Source organism: Cheilinus undulatus, linkage group 16, assembly GCF_018320785.1.
Source record: "Cheilinus undulatus linkage group 16, ASM1832078v1, whole genome shotgun sequence".
Lineage (NCBI taxonomy): Eukaryota > Metazoa > Chordata > Actinopteri > Labriformes > Labridae > Cheilinus > Cheilinus undulatus.
This window is the reverse complement of record NC_054880.1, coordinates 46,382,928-46,396,080: the sequence shown is the minus strand read 5'-3', so window position 1 is coordinate 46,396,080 and position 13,153 is coordinate 46,382,928. Positions and strand designations below refer to the sequence as shown.

General features: G+C 39.7%; 1 protein-coding gene across 1 annotated transcript; it reads right to left on the bottom strand.

Moving 5' to 3' along the window:
• Positions 1-5,855: 5,855 nt before the first annotated feature.
• On the bottom strand, positions 5,856-11,730 carry med10 (mediator complex subunit 10). Its single transcript, XM_041809353.1, has 4 exons — positions 11,501-11,730; positions 11,329-11,412; positions 10,744-10,846; positions 5,856-6,576 (listed from the first exon to the last, which is right to left on the bottom strand). The coding sequence occupies exons 1-4, from the start codon at positions 11,620-11,622 to the stop codon at positions 6,481-6,483; spliced, it is 405 nt and encodes a 134-aa protein (XP_041665287.1). The 5' UTR covers positions 11,623-11,730; the 3' UTR covers positions 5,856-6,480.
• Positions 11,731-13,153: the final 1,423 nt, after the last annotated feature.

The window sequence follows — 13,153 nt, the reverse complement described above, 5'->3', positions numbered from 1 at the left end:
AAATTTATTTTTAATTTTGTAAATTTATTTGTAAATCTTGTAAATCTTGTAAATTTATTTTTAATTTTGTAAATTTATTTGTAAATCTCGAAAATCTTGTAAATTTATTTTTAATTTTGTAAATTTATTTGTAAATCTTGAAAATCTTGTAAATTTATTTGTAAATCTTGTACATTTATTTGTAAATCTTGTACATTTATTTGTAAATCTTGTAAATTTATTTGTAAATTTTGTAAGTTTATTTGTAAATCTTGTCAATTTATTTTTAAATTTTGTAAGTTTATTTGTAAATCTTGAAAATCTTGTCAATTTATTTGTAAATTCTGTAAATTTATTTGTAAATCTTGAAAATCTTGTAAATCTATTTGTAAATTTTGTAAATTTATTGGTAAATCTTGTGTATTTATTTGTAAACTTGTCAATTTATTTATAAATTTTGTAAGTTTATTTGTAAATCTTGTAAATCTTGTCAATTTATTTGTAAATCTTGTCAATTTATTTGTAAATCTTGTAAATCTTGTCAATTTATTTGTAAATTTTGTAAATTTATTTGTAAATCTTGTAAATCTTGTCCATTTATTTGTAAATTTTGTAAATTTATTTGTAAATCTTGTAAATCTTGTCAATTTATTTGTAAATTTTGTAAATTTATTTGTAAATCTTGAAAATCTTGTAAATTTATTTGTAAATTTTGTAAATTTATTGGTAAATCTTGTGTATTTATTTGTAAATCTTGTAAATTTATTTGTAAATTTTGTAAATTTATTTGTAAATCTTGTAAATTTATTTTTAAATTTTGTAAATTTATTTGTAAATCTTGAAAATCTTGTAAATTTATTTGTGAATCTTGTAAATTTATTTTTAAATCTTGTAAATTTATTTGTAAATCTATTAAATCTTGAAAATCTCCCATTCAAATGACTGGGAATTTTAGAGGGGTCGTTGAAATTTTCAATAATTTTTCAAGGACTTTTGTCAACTATATTTTTACATTTTTGTAATTTGATTTTCAATTTTAAGGGGGGAAAATCGCATGGGGCACAGGCATCCTTTACAGCCGCTACACCAAGGCTGTAGTAGTTTATTTCAGTTTCTGTTTCTGTTTTCAAATTCAGTTTAGTCTGAATCAGATCTTACTGCTGCTTTGTTGGTTGAGTTTCATTTTGCATAAATGCTTAATGTTACCTTATTTTTTATAGTTCTTTTAGTGTTTTTAGTTATACTTATACTTGTCAGGGGTGAGAAAGGGCCAGAAAAGGCAACATCATACAGTTTTATAGATATATTTAAACATGTATCATTTTATGTGATCAGGTTTAACGTCTGAATCCAACTCAAGACCTAAAATTACCGTTGTATGTTTTCACTGCTCGGATCAGGTCATTTTACTCTCCTACAGAGGCTAAAGTAGATATGATTACTGGACATATGATGTTGAACATGTAAACATGCAGTCCACTGAGTGCACACAAACTGACTGATCCACAAGTCAGCGTCCCAGGAGCCGCTAAAGTTCAAGAATATTGTTTAAGAAAAGAACACAGCTCATCCAGAATGTCAGTCAGCGAGGCTGAGACTAAACCTGAGGGACGTGTCAGTCAGTATGCACGTTCAAAGACTATTTCAACAATTATACGTTCAACAATCAGTGCTTACAGCGCCGTGAAAAAGTATTTGCCCCCTCTCTGATTCCTGATGTTTTTGCATATTTATCAAACATAAACGTTTCTGACATCAAACCAATTTTAGTATCTCACAAAGACAACACAAGTAAATAGAAAATTCAGTTTCTAAATGAAGATTTTATTTATTCAGGTAAATAAATCCAAACTTATCTGTCCCTGTGTGAAACAGTAATTTCCCCCTGATCCTAATAACTGGTTGTTCCATCCTTGGCAGCAATAACTGAAATCAAGCGTTTGTGATAACTGCTGATGAGTCTTTCTCATCTCTGTGTAGGAATGTTGTCCCACTCTTCTTCACAGAATTGTTTTAACTCAGCCATATTGGAAGGTTTTCCAGCATGAACTGCTGTTTAAGGTCACACCACAGCATCTCAGTTGGATTTAAGTCCAGACTTTGACTTGGCCACTCCAGAACCTTCATTTAGTTTATTCTGATCCATTCAGAGCTGGACTTGCTGGTGTGTTTCAGGTCGCTGTCCTGCTGTATAACCCAAGAGTGCTTGATCTTGAGGTGATGAACTGATGGCCGGACGTTGGCCTTCAGGATTTTCTGGTAGACAGCAGAATTCATGGTTCTATCAATCACAGCAAGTGGTCCAGGTCCTGAAGCAGCAAAGCAGCCCCAGACCATCACACTGACACCACCATGTCTGACTGTTGGCATGATGTTCTTTTTATCAAATGCTGTTATTTTTACTCCAGATGTAACGGGACACACACCTTCCAGAAAGTTCTACTTCTGTCTGGTCAGTCCACAGAATATTTCCCAGAAGTCTTGGGGATCATCGGGATGTTTTTAGTCAAATGTGAGACGAGCCTTTGTGTTCTTTTTTGTCAGCAGTGGTTTTGGCCTTGGAACTCTCCCATGATGCCATTGTTGCCCAGTGTCTTTCTGATGGTTGAGTCATGAACTCTGACCTTAACTGAGGCCAGTGAGGCCTGCAGGTCTTTGGATGTGGTTCTGGGTTCTTTTGGGACCTCCTGGATGAGTCGTCGTTGCACTCTTGGAGTCATTTTGGTTGGCCGACCACTCCTGGGAAGGTTCACCACTGTTCCCAGTTTTCTCCATTTGTGGATAATGGCTCTGACCGTGGTTCTCTGGAGTCCCAAAGCCTTGGAAATGTCTCTGTAACCTTTTCCAGACTGACAGATTTCAATCACTTTGTTTCTCATGTGTTCTTGAATTTCTTTGGATGGTGGCATGATGCGTTTCTTTCTGAGATCTTGTAGCCTACTTCACTTTGTCTGACAGCTTCTATTTAAGGGATTTCTACATTCAACTAATCTGGAGGAAATCAGGCCTGGGTGTGGCCAGAGAAACTGAACTCAGCTTTCAAGAACTGTAGTTGATCACAGTTAACTCATGATTTAACAAGGGGGGAATTACTTTTTCACACAGGGACAGATAAGTTTGGATTTTTTTCCCCTTAATAGATAAAATCATCATTTAGAAACTGAATTTTCTATTTACTCGTGAGATATTAAGATTGGTTTGATCATCTGAAATATTTAAGTGTGATAAATATGCAACAAAACAGGAATCAGAAAGGGGCAGATACTTTTTCACGGCACTGTAGTTTGCATACGTGTCCAAAGATGGGAAATATGCATGTTTTCTTCAAGCAGTCTCATTAGAGAGACGAATACTCTTCATTTGTGCCTGGTTAATGTGAATCTGAACATTAGCTGAGCACAAAGCTGGTACAGTTTGAACACTCTCTGAAGGTTACATCTATTTGTCTGTTTGCCGGTCTGTACTAAAGTGCATAAAAGACTTTTTTGTACAGGACTGTGTGTTTATGTGTTGATCTGTTTGTTTTCCAGAGTGAACAAAGTCACACTGCACTGAGGCTGAGCATGTTAAAAACAAGAATGGGGAAATAATGGTTGGCAGATATTTTTCACCTTCTGACAAAGCTAGCACAGCTCTCTCCTGTCTCTGTGAAAATCTGACTGAAGTCTTTGTTCACTGAAGCAACCTTTCCATCTGATACTGCAAACATGAAAAATCCTAAAAATGTCTCATTGTTGCATGAAAACCTAGAAAATTTCTGAGATTTCTGTATTCCACTCTGTAACTCAAGAGGAATCTTATAAGAGTTGTTAGAGAGCATGTAAGTCTCTTCAGCTTGAAAAACAGCAGAGAAACAGACTTCTCTGGATGTAAATATGGCATCTGTGCCTTTACTCCTCCCCCACTATAAAGGGGAGACCTCACAAAACCCCTGCTGACTAAACGTGACGCGTGTTCGAAAATCCTCAGGGAAGAGTGACAGCCGGGAAAGAGGCTGTGTTACTTTGTCGAACAGATCACAAACCAATAACAGGGCTCATTTCCCTCCTTCTGTCCCAGAGGATTGGCCTCAGGGGTCACAGGGGCGTGTCGCCGTGGTTAAGCCCCTGAAGGAGGGGGCGTGTTAGGCTGCAAGCTGCCTCATGATGCAGCCCTGTCTGTTGCCAAAGCAACTGTCCCTATCTTCCAGATAAGTGACCTCACGTTTACACAGGCAGGGTTTAGTTACAACGCTCCATGTTCTGAAGACGACACATGAGCCAAGTGACGCTGTATGTCGGCCACACGTCATCAAGGAGAAGCAGGTCAGGTCTGCAGGAGGCCGACTGACACAATTACACCTTTCAATTTGTTTTAATTTTAGAATTAACCTTTTTAATGGGAATTAACCCATATAACCTTAAAGAAGCAAAGCATTTTATTTGGAGAACAAAACAATGGAAAAGTTTGGAAAGAATAATAGCAGAGTACTAGTTGTTATAGTTGTCATTGGTGGTGTTTTTTTAATGAAGGTTTTTCACAACACAAAGAGCCTGAAAACCCTGCAAACATTTTATGGAAAAATGTCCTTTTAGGCTTAAGTACCGGACAAATGACAGAAAAGTGGGCCAAATATTAAGCTTCATGTTCATTTATGCTGGTAGAACTCTGACCTGGATAATAATGGTGTTTTAAATTCCCATTTTCTTTTTTAATTATCAATTTGTGAAGTTATTAATAATTCCAAAAATGTTTTTTATGCAACATGAGGAATGTGCGTACATGCTTCTGAAATTCTGCAGATTCAAAGTCAAGCCTCTAAAATAGTTCATATAAAGCAGGGGTCTACAAGTACCTTTGCACAAGGGCCAGATGTAGTCTCCACAGAAACTCTGGGGGCCGGACTTTCACATTAACAAAAATAAAATACATTTTTTGGTCTGATTGAAATATTGTTGTTTTTTCTTTGAAAACTCCGGCCATTTTTAGTCATTACCAGTGAGATCTATCCCTGTTATCTAGAATGCAGCAGGCCACAAGGACACAGGCCTGAAAACAGAATTGGCTGTGCCCCTGAAAATCCCAGAGAATGGTCACTCCACAATTGGGATTTAGCACCAGAATTAACCCATTTTTTACACTTTTAACACCTTTTTGATACTTTCTGCCCCTTTTTCCTCTTTAACACAGTTTTTTAGAAGATTTTAACCTATTATGAACCATTATTCCTGCACGTTTGATCCCCTTTGTGCCACTTTTATCCATTTTTGCCACGTTTGAACCCCTTTTTGATGCTTTTTGCCTCTTTAACCCAATTTCTGCCATTCTTAAACTCATTTAAACCACTTTTCTTGCATGTTTTATCCCCCCGTGTCACTATTTTGTCATTTTTTAAACTTTTCTTCTATTTTTGCCACTTTTCAACCCCTTTTTGTCATTTTTAACCAATTTTTGATACTTTTTGAACCTTTTTTACCAATTTTTGACCAATTTTTTCCCATTGTGCCACTCCACAAACCATGTTGCCAATCTCTAACGTCTTTTCACCACTTTATCTGGTCATTTTATCAGCACTTCTGCCAACCTAAACCTTTTTTTAAATCTCTACTAATTATGACAGTGAATTTCTGTAAAAACAGATCAAATGTTCAGTCATTCTAAAACTATCTCAGAGTTAACTGTTTGTGGGATGGGTTTAACAGCTGCAGACATTTAAAGCCAAAGGATACTCTTTAAACCACAGCATCTTCTTTTCCTCCTTTTCTGAATTTACTGATCTTTCGGGGGCCGGACAGGAAGCTTTGGGGGCCGGATATGGTCCCCAGGCCGCCAGTTTATGATCAGTGATATAAAGCTACTGAAACAAAACGCTTACATCACTAGTCATACAAAGATTATAAGTCCAACACAGATAATTTAATACCAAAACTTATAATACAGACAAGTAACAAAAAAAGAATGGACTCATTTCTGACCATGTCAACTGATCAGGCACAAATTTCCATCAGCAACGTTGTTTTTCAAAAGTCACGGTCATAAGAAACCTGAGATTGATACAAAATGTCTAAAACTGTATGTTATACAAATAAATGTTTCAAAATGATTAGGAAGCATTACAAAAGTAGAGTGTAATGGTATTTTATATATACTGTATGTACAGCTGATGAAGGTAGTTCCTTGATGCACAATCAGGGGCATGCCATGTAGTTCTTGTACACTGGGAGTTGAATGTATCTGCCGGTAGGTTGAAAAAATGTCTTCCAGCAACATGTTTTTAGTTTTCTGTTGATTGGTGCTTCTTTAACTGAGGTCTGAATATCAAATATGAGAGGATTTGTTTACTCGGTGCAGAATAGATAGAAAAAATCCTCCCTCAGGGTTCCTCTCAGCATCACAGGATGTAGAAAGTAATGGGCTTTCATCATATTCTGCATTAAATCACAGATGATCTAACTCAAACTCCATTCAGGCTTCATCTCAAAGGTCACAGGTTGAAGAGCAGAAGTCATGGCTCAGCAGCTACTAAGATGGCGCATCCTCTCCGTGTATAGCCTTATATCTGGACATCTCTTCTGGAAAGACTTTGCTGAGCTCTGAGATCAGAAGACTTTTGAATTTCTGCAGTTAAAAAAAGAAGCAGAAACAGGATTAGTTTTGATTTCTAACTAGTTATTTTTTAACCAACATCCCATGCTTATTAGAAGTACTCACCCCCTTGGATGTTTACCTATTTATTGGTTTTATAAATCAATCATGGTCAACATTTTTGGGCTTTTTTACCAAAAAATGTGAAAAAGAAAAACTCTTGAATGCCAAAGTGAAAACAGATTTCTAAAACGTCATGTCAATCTAACAATAAATATGTGATGTAAACTTAGTGCCTGCATAAATATTCACCCCCTTCTGGTCAGTATTTAGAAGGGTCTCCTTTGGCTGCAGTCACAGCTCTGAGTCTGTGTGGATAGGTCTCAGTCACTCTGAGTCTGTGTGGATAGGTCTCAGTCAGCTCTGAGTCTGAGTGGATAGGTCTCAGTCAGCTCTGAGTCTGAGTGGATAGGTCTCAGTCTCAGCTCTGAGTCTGAGTGGATAGGTCTCAGTCACTCTGAGTCTGTGTGGATAGGTCTCAGTCAGCTCTGAGTCTGAGTGGATAGGTCTCAGTCAGCTCTGAGTCTGTGTGGATAGGTCTCAGTCACTCTGAGTCTGTGTGGATAGGTCTCAGTCAGCTCTGAGTCTGTGTGGATAGGTCTCAGTCAGCTCTGAGTCTGTGTGGATAGGTCTCAGTCAGCTCTGAGTCTGTGTGGATAGGTCTCAGTCAGCTCTGAGTCTGTGTGGATAGGTCTCAGTCAGCTCTGAGTCTGAGTGGATAGGTCTCAGTCAGCTCTGAGTCTGAGTGGATAGGTCTCAGTCACTCTGAGTCTGTGTGGATAGGTCTCAGTCAGCTCTGAGTCTGAGTGGATAGGTCTCAGTCAGCTCTGAGTCTGTGTGGATAGGTCTCAGTCTCAGCTCTGAGTCTGTGTGGATAGGTCTCAGTCAGCTCTGAGTCTGTGTGGATAGGTCTCAGTCTCAGCTCTGAGTCTGTGTGGATAGGTCTCAGTCAGCTCTGAGTCTGTGTGGATAGGTCTCAGTCAGCTCTGAGTCTGTGTGGATAGGTCTCAGTCTCAGCTCTGAGTCTGTGTGGATAGGTCTCAGTCAGCTCTGAGTCTGTGTGGATAGGTCTCAGTCTCAGCTCTGAGTCTGTGTGGATAGGTCTCAGTCTCAGCTCTGAGTCTGTGTGGATAGGTCTCAGTCTCAGCTCTGAGTCTGTGTGGATAGGTCTCAGTCACTCTGAGTCTGAGTGGATAGGTCTCAGTCACTCTGAGTCTGTGTGGATAGGTCTCAGTCACTCTGAGTCTGTGTGGATAGGTCTCAGTCTCAGCTCTGAGTCTGTGTGGATAGGTCTCAGTCTCAGCTCTGAGTCTGTGTGGATAGGTCTCAGTCAGCTCTGAGTCTGTGTGGATAGGTCTCAGTCACTCTGAGTCTGTGTGGATAGGTCTCAGTCACTCTGAGTCTGTGTGGATAGGTCTCAGTCTCAGCTCTGAGTCTGTGTGGATAGGTCTCAGTCAGCTCTGAGTCTGTGTGGATAGGTCTCAGTCAGCTCTGAGTCTGTGTGGATAGGTCTCAGTCAGCTCTGAGTCTGTGTGGATAGGTCTCATTCACTCTGAGTCTGTGTGGATAGGTCTCATTCACTCTGAGTCTGTGTGGATAGGTCTCAGTCACTCTGAGTCTGTGTGGATAGGTCTCAGTCACTCTGAGTCTGTGTGGATAGGTCTCAGTCAGCTCTGAGTCTGTGTGGATAGGTCTCAGTCAGCTCTGAGTCTGTGTGGATAGGTCTCATTCACTCTGAGTCTGTGTGGATAGGTCTCATTCACTCTGAGTCTGTGTGGATAGGTCTCATTCACTCTGAGTCTGTGTGGATAGGTCTCAGTCACTCTGAGTCTGTGTGGATAGGTCTCATTCACTCTGAGTCTGTGTGGATAGGTCTCAGTCACTCTGAGTCTGTGTGGATAGGTCTCAGTCACTCTGAGTCTGTTGAGGTCTGGGCTTTGACTTGTCCACTCTAGAACATTCTCCTAGTGGTCTTTAAACCATTCTGTGTAGCTTTCTCTGTATGCTTCTTCTCATTGTCTTGCTAGAATATAAATCTTCTCCCAAGCCGTAGTTCTCTGTCAGAATGAGTATGACTGCCCTATATTTGTCACATTCATTTCACCCTCTACCTTTACAAGCCTTTCAGGGCCAGTGGCTGAGAAGCATCCCCACAGCATGATGCTGCCACCACTGTGCTCCACAGTGGGGATGGTGTGTTTGTGGTGATGTCAGTGTTAGGCGTCTTGTTTTAAAGCACTTTCAGCTGAAATAAAGCTGTTTACTACTTATTCCCTACTGATTTCTGTCACTCATCCTTTCTATAACTCTGCTGCTGCAACAGCTGACTCGTGCTGTCTGTGACTTTACATGCATGCTTTTACAGCCCCGCCCACCAAGTGAGAGCACGGGTGTCTGTGGAAACGCAAACTGTTTTGGGGTTTAGTGTACCAAACCATACCAAACCAAACTGAATCAAACCGGACCCCCTGATGGAAACATAGCTATAGGCGTCTTGGTGTCCTCTCTTACAAGTCTCCTTCTTGCTCACTCAGTTTGTGAGGACGGTCTGATCTAGACAGATTTCTTCATGATGGATTTAACTGAACTCTGGGGGATGATCAGAGCCTGGAATTTCTTTGTATCCATCCCCTGACTTAAACTTTTCAATAACATTTTCTTGGAGTGTTGTTCTGTCTTCATGGTGTAATGGTAGCCAGGAATACTGATTAACCAGTGACTGGACCTTCCAGACACAGGTGCCTTTACACTATAATCACCTGAGACACATTCACTGCACTCAGGGGATCCTTATTTCACCAATAGTAAGACTACTGGCACCAACTGGCTGGACCTCTGTTGAATTAGGTCAGTCACTTTAAAGGGGGTGAGTATTTATGCAATCACATATTTAACCTTACATATTTTTGTTCAATTGATATCACTTTGTAGAAATAAATTTTCATTTTGACAGTAAAGACTTTTTAGCTAAAATAGTTAAACAGTTATTAAATTAGAGCTGGGCAATTAATCAAAAAATAATCGACACTGACATTTAGAGCCTATAACTGATGAAACCCTGCCATGTCAATTATTTCAATTTTTTTCCCTTGTAATATCTCTCTCTACTAATGCACCACCCCCTTAAAGACAAACTACTAGCTGTGTAGTCACATGATAGGCAGCCAGGTAGTTTCATTTCAGCTGTGTGTTTTGATTTCAGTTGTCTAAATAAATAAGCATTAATTGTTAATCTCTGCATGTTCCTCTCAGTTATTTGTTTTAACATTATACAAATATTTACAGACCAAACAGAGTCGGAGGTTGGGGGTGGAACAACCGTTCATTAATCATAATCAAGGTAAAAAGTCCAATTAATTGTGATTTTGATTTTTGCCATAATCGCCCAGCCCTAACCTGACACACATCCATCTGGGAAACTTTCCACAGATGACATTTGGGAAAGGGCAGAGCCTTAAAAAAAAACTTGGAGGGCGATTGGATGAACGTTCTCTCTGTCACATCTTTATGGGCCAAACAGAGCAACAAAACACATGACGTCGTAGCTCCAAACCGAGGTGCACCCCTACCAGGAGTAGGCTAAACTCTGTAGAAAACTGCACAACGCGAACCATGGTGACCTCAGACATGTCAGTACATGACTTTAGTCCTTTTTGAAAAGAAAACACCTCACTGCTGTTCTTTGTTCTTCTTTAAACAATGAAATGTCAAGTTCTAATAAAGCTGGCGCTATAGCAGCATCCACGCTAATGTCTACCAACATAATTGTGGCCGGCCTCTTCACGCTGCTTGCATACATCATGACTCTGCCGCTCCTGAAAGTACTGCCCCTTGTTGCTGATTGGTCCTGTCACTTTCTAACCGGGCCCAAACGGTTCAGACGGGAGTTTTGCAAGATGGATTTTCCAGTGAGAAACACGGAAACGGGCGTATCCATCTGCTTTGCAAGGTTACCCCAGCCCTATATTACATTAAATAGAATTGATCACTTCTCAGCAGGTTGTTTGAAGAAATGACGCTATCTCAAGGGTCTTTATGCAATTAAACTGCTCAGTGACAGAGACACCTCATTGTTTTTGGGAGCTGAGATTTATGCAGTCGTTGATGCAGAATGTCCATGTTCCTGGCATTATTTCTTACCGTCATGGTGTCAATCTTCCCTTTGACCTGCTCATTCCTCGCCAAGGCTCTTTCCAGACACTCCTTGGTGTACAGCTGAGGGTTTCGACCTTGGTCAATGTATCTACAAACAAAACACTTCTCATTAGCCACAGGATATTTCTTAGTCAAAAAGGAGACATCCAAATGTAATATTTTTCATGTAATTCTTTTATTTCAACAACAGTGCTCACCAGTTAGTCTATAAAACCCCAGTCAGAAACAGTGACTACAATAAGTAGAAAAAATGTCACAATACCTAACTATTGTCTCAACATTTGGATAGTTTACATATGCCGAATTTTAAATGGCCCTAAATAATCCAGGTTTGCGGTATTATGAGCCATGTTACCTCAGGAAACTTCTAGAAATTGGCTTACAGTCTAAAATCGTGAGATTTTCAGACAGGGTTCGGGGTGGATTCTCTCCAGACAACACACACACACCAAAAGAAATACTTAAACGACAGAGAGCCGCAGATATGTAGAAGGAAATGTTATTTAAAGGGTTAGAGGACCCGGTGGATGCTAAACTCTGCTTTAATAGATTCACAGATATCAGACTCACTCAAAGACTTCTAGAGGGACGTTGATCTCATGAAGCTGCTGGCGGCACTTCTCGATGTCCTGTAATCCAGATATCATGAAATTTCTGAAAGAAACATCAACAGAAGGAGTAAATACAACGTTTAGTGCAGAAAATACCACTTAAACGTTCTCAGTAGAAGAAAAGCGCCTACAGTTTCTGGTTGAGTACTGCCTGACTGCTGGGCTGGAAGTCGCTGACGATGATTCCCAACTGTCGAATATTCTCGATGAATTTCTCCAGGTGCTCCTCCAGGTTATCAAATTTTTCTGCCATTTCAACTGAAAAACAGGAAACCAACAAAAATATATCTGTTTAAACTAGTCCTTCCGCAAAAAACACAGCCGTCTCTACCACCGTCTCAGCTCTGAGGTGCTTTACGGCAATAACTCAGCCAATCGCGGAGGGCGCTCTTCTGTTACCTAGGTAACCACCAATGGGAGATTGCCGTTAACTGAGGGTTTCAGCATCAAACTGTCGCTCTGTCGGTTCAGAAAAACCTTTGTCACGACCAAAAACGGTGGAGTATAGAAATAAAAGCTATTACAAGGAAATCAGAAAATAAAAATAAGCCCTTAGAGTGGGTCCACAGTAATTTCAGATGCTTTCTGGTACATGTTAAGAATTATTCAATGCGTTGGGCCTAATATTTCCATCTTATTCATGCACTTGGCGTTGGTTTCCTTAATGTTTTAAGTGTGTGACATTTTATGAAGCCTATAAGCAATCATGTTTAACGTTCAGAATCTTTGTGCATTTGTATGTTTGCCTACACCTCGCCTCATGTGTGGTTAGGGGGTTTGAGTGGACAGTCGCTGGAAGGTCCGTTGCTCAAATGTTCTTGTTGTTAGACAGTGGATCTCAAACTTTTCAGCCAGAGACCCCCAAAATAAAGGCTCCAGAGACCGGGGACCCCCGCTGGTGGTTGAACACAGCCATGAACATTCAAATATAGTCATGGTCAGAAAAGCTGCCCTTAAGGGATAAATGGGAGAGCTTAGTGGGACCCAGCCAAACTGGGGGCCCATGGAGCTCAGGAAAATCAGGGTCACTGTAAAGTTAAATTAAAATATTTAAAAAATGTCCAAAAAGGTGGTGGGAAAGGTGGTTAAATATGATTTTAGAAGTAGCAGAAACGGGTTAGAAGTGGCATAAATTTGATAACAGTGGCAACAAGAGCAAAAAATGGCAATAATGGGTCGAAGTGGCAAAAAAACAGGCACAAAAAATGGTTAAAGGGGGTTACAAATAGGAGCCAGAAATAGGTTTAAAGTGGCAAAAAGTGGTGAAATTGGATTTCAAAGTGGGAAAGTGTGCTTTAAACTGGCAAAAATGGGTTAACTGGCACAAATAAATAGGCAGAAATGGGTTGAAGTGGTCAAAATGGGCATATCAAACAGTCAAATGTGGTTGAAATGGGCGTAAAAATGCAATAAAATGGGGTTGATAGTGGCAATAATGGGTCAACAGAGGCAACAATGTATGGAAAGTGGCAAAAAATTGGTTTAGAAGTGGAAAAACATGCAGTTAAAAGTGGTGTTAAGGGTTTAAAATTGATGGAAAAATGGTTTAGAGTGGCAAAAATGTGTTAAAATTTGCAAAAAATGTCAAAAGTACCTTGATGCAGACAAGATGGCGGACATACATCCAATCCATACTGGAAGTCTCAACTGGAAGTCGGTACGTCTAAGGTTAGGCTTAGGCATTAAAACCCGAGTGGTTAGGTTCAGGGTAAGGCAGTGGGGAAGGTGATATATTTGAGTCCCAGCACTAAGGTGTGAAAAAGACTGACAAACACTGGCAGCTG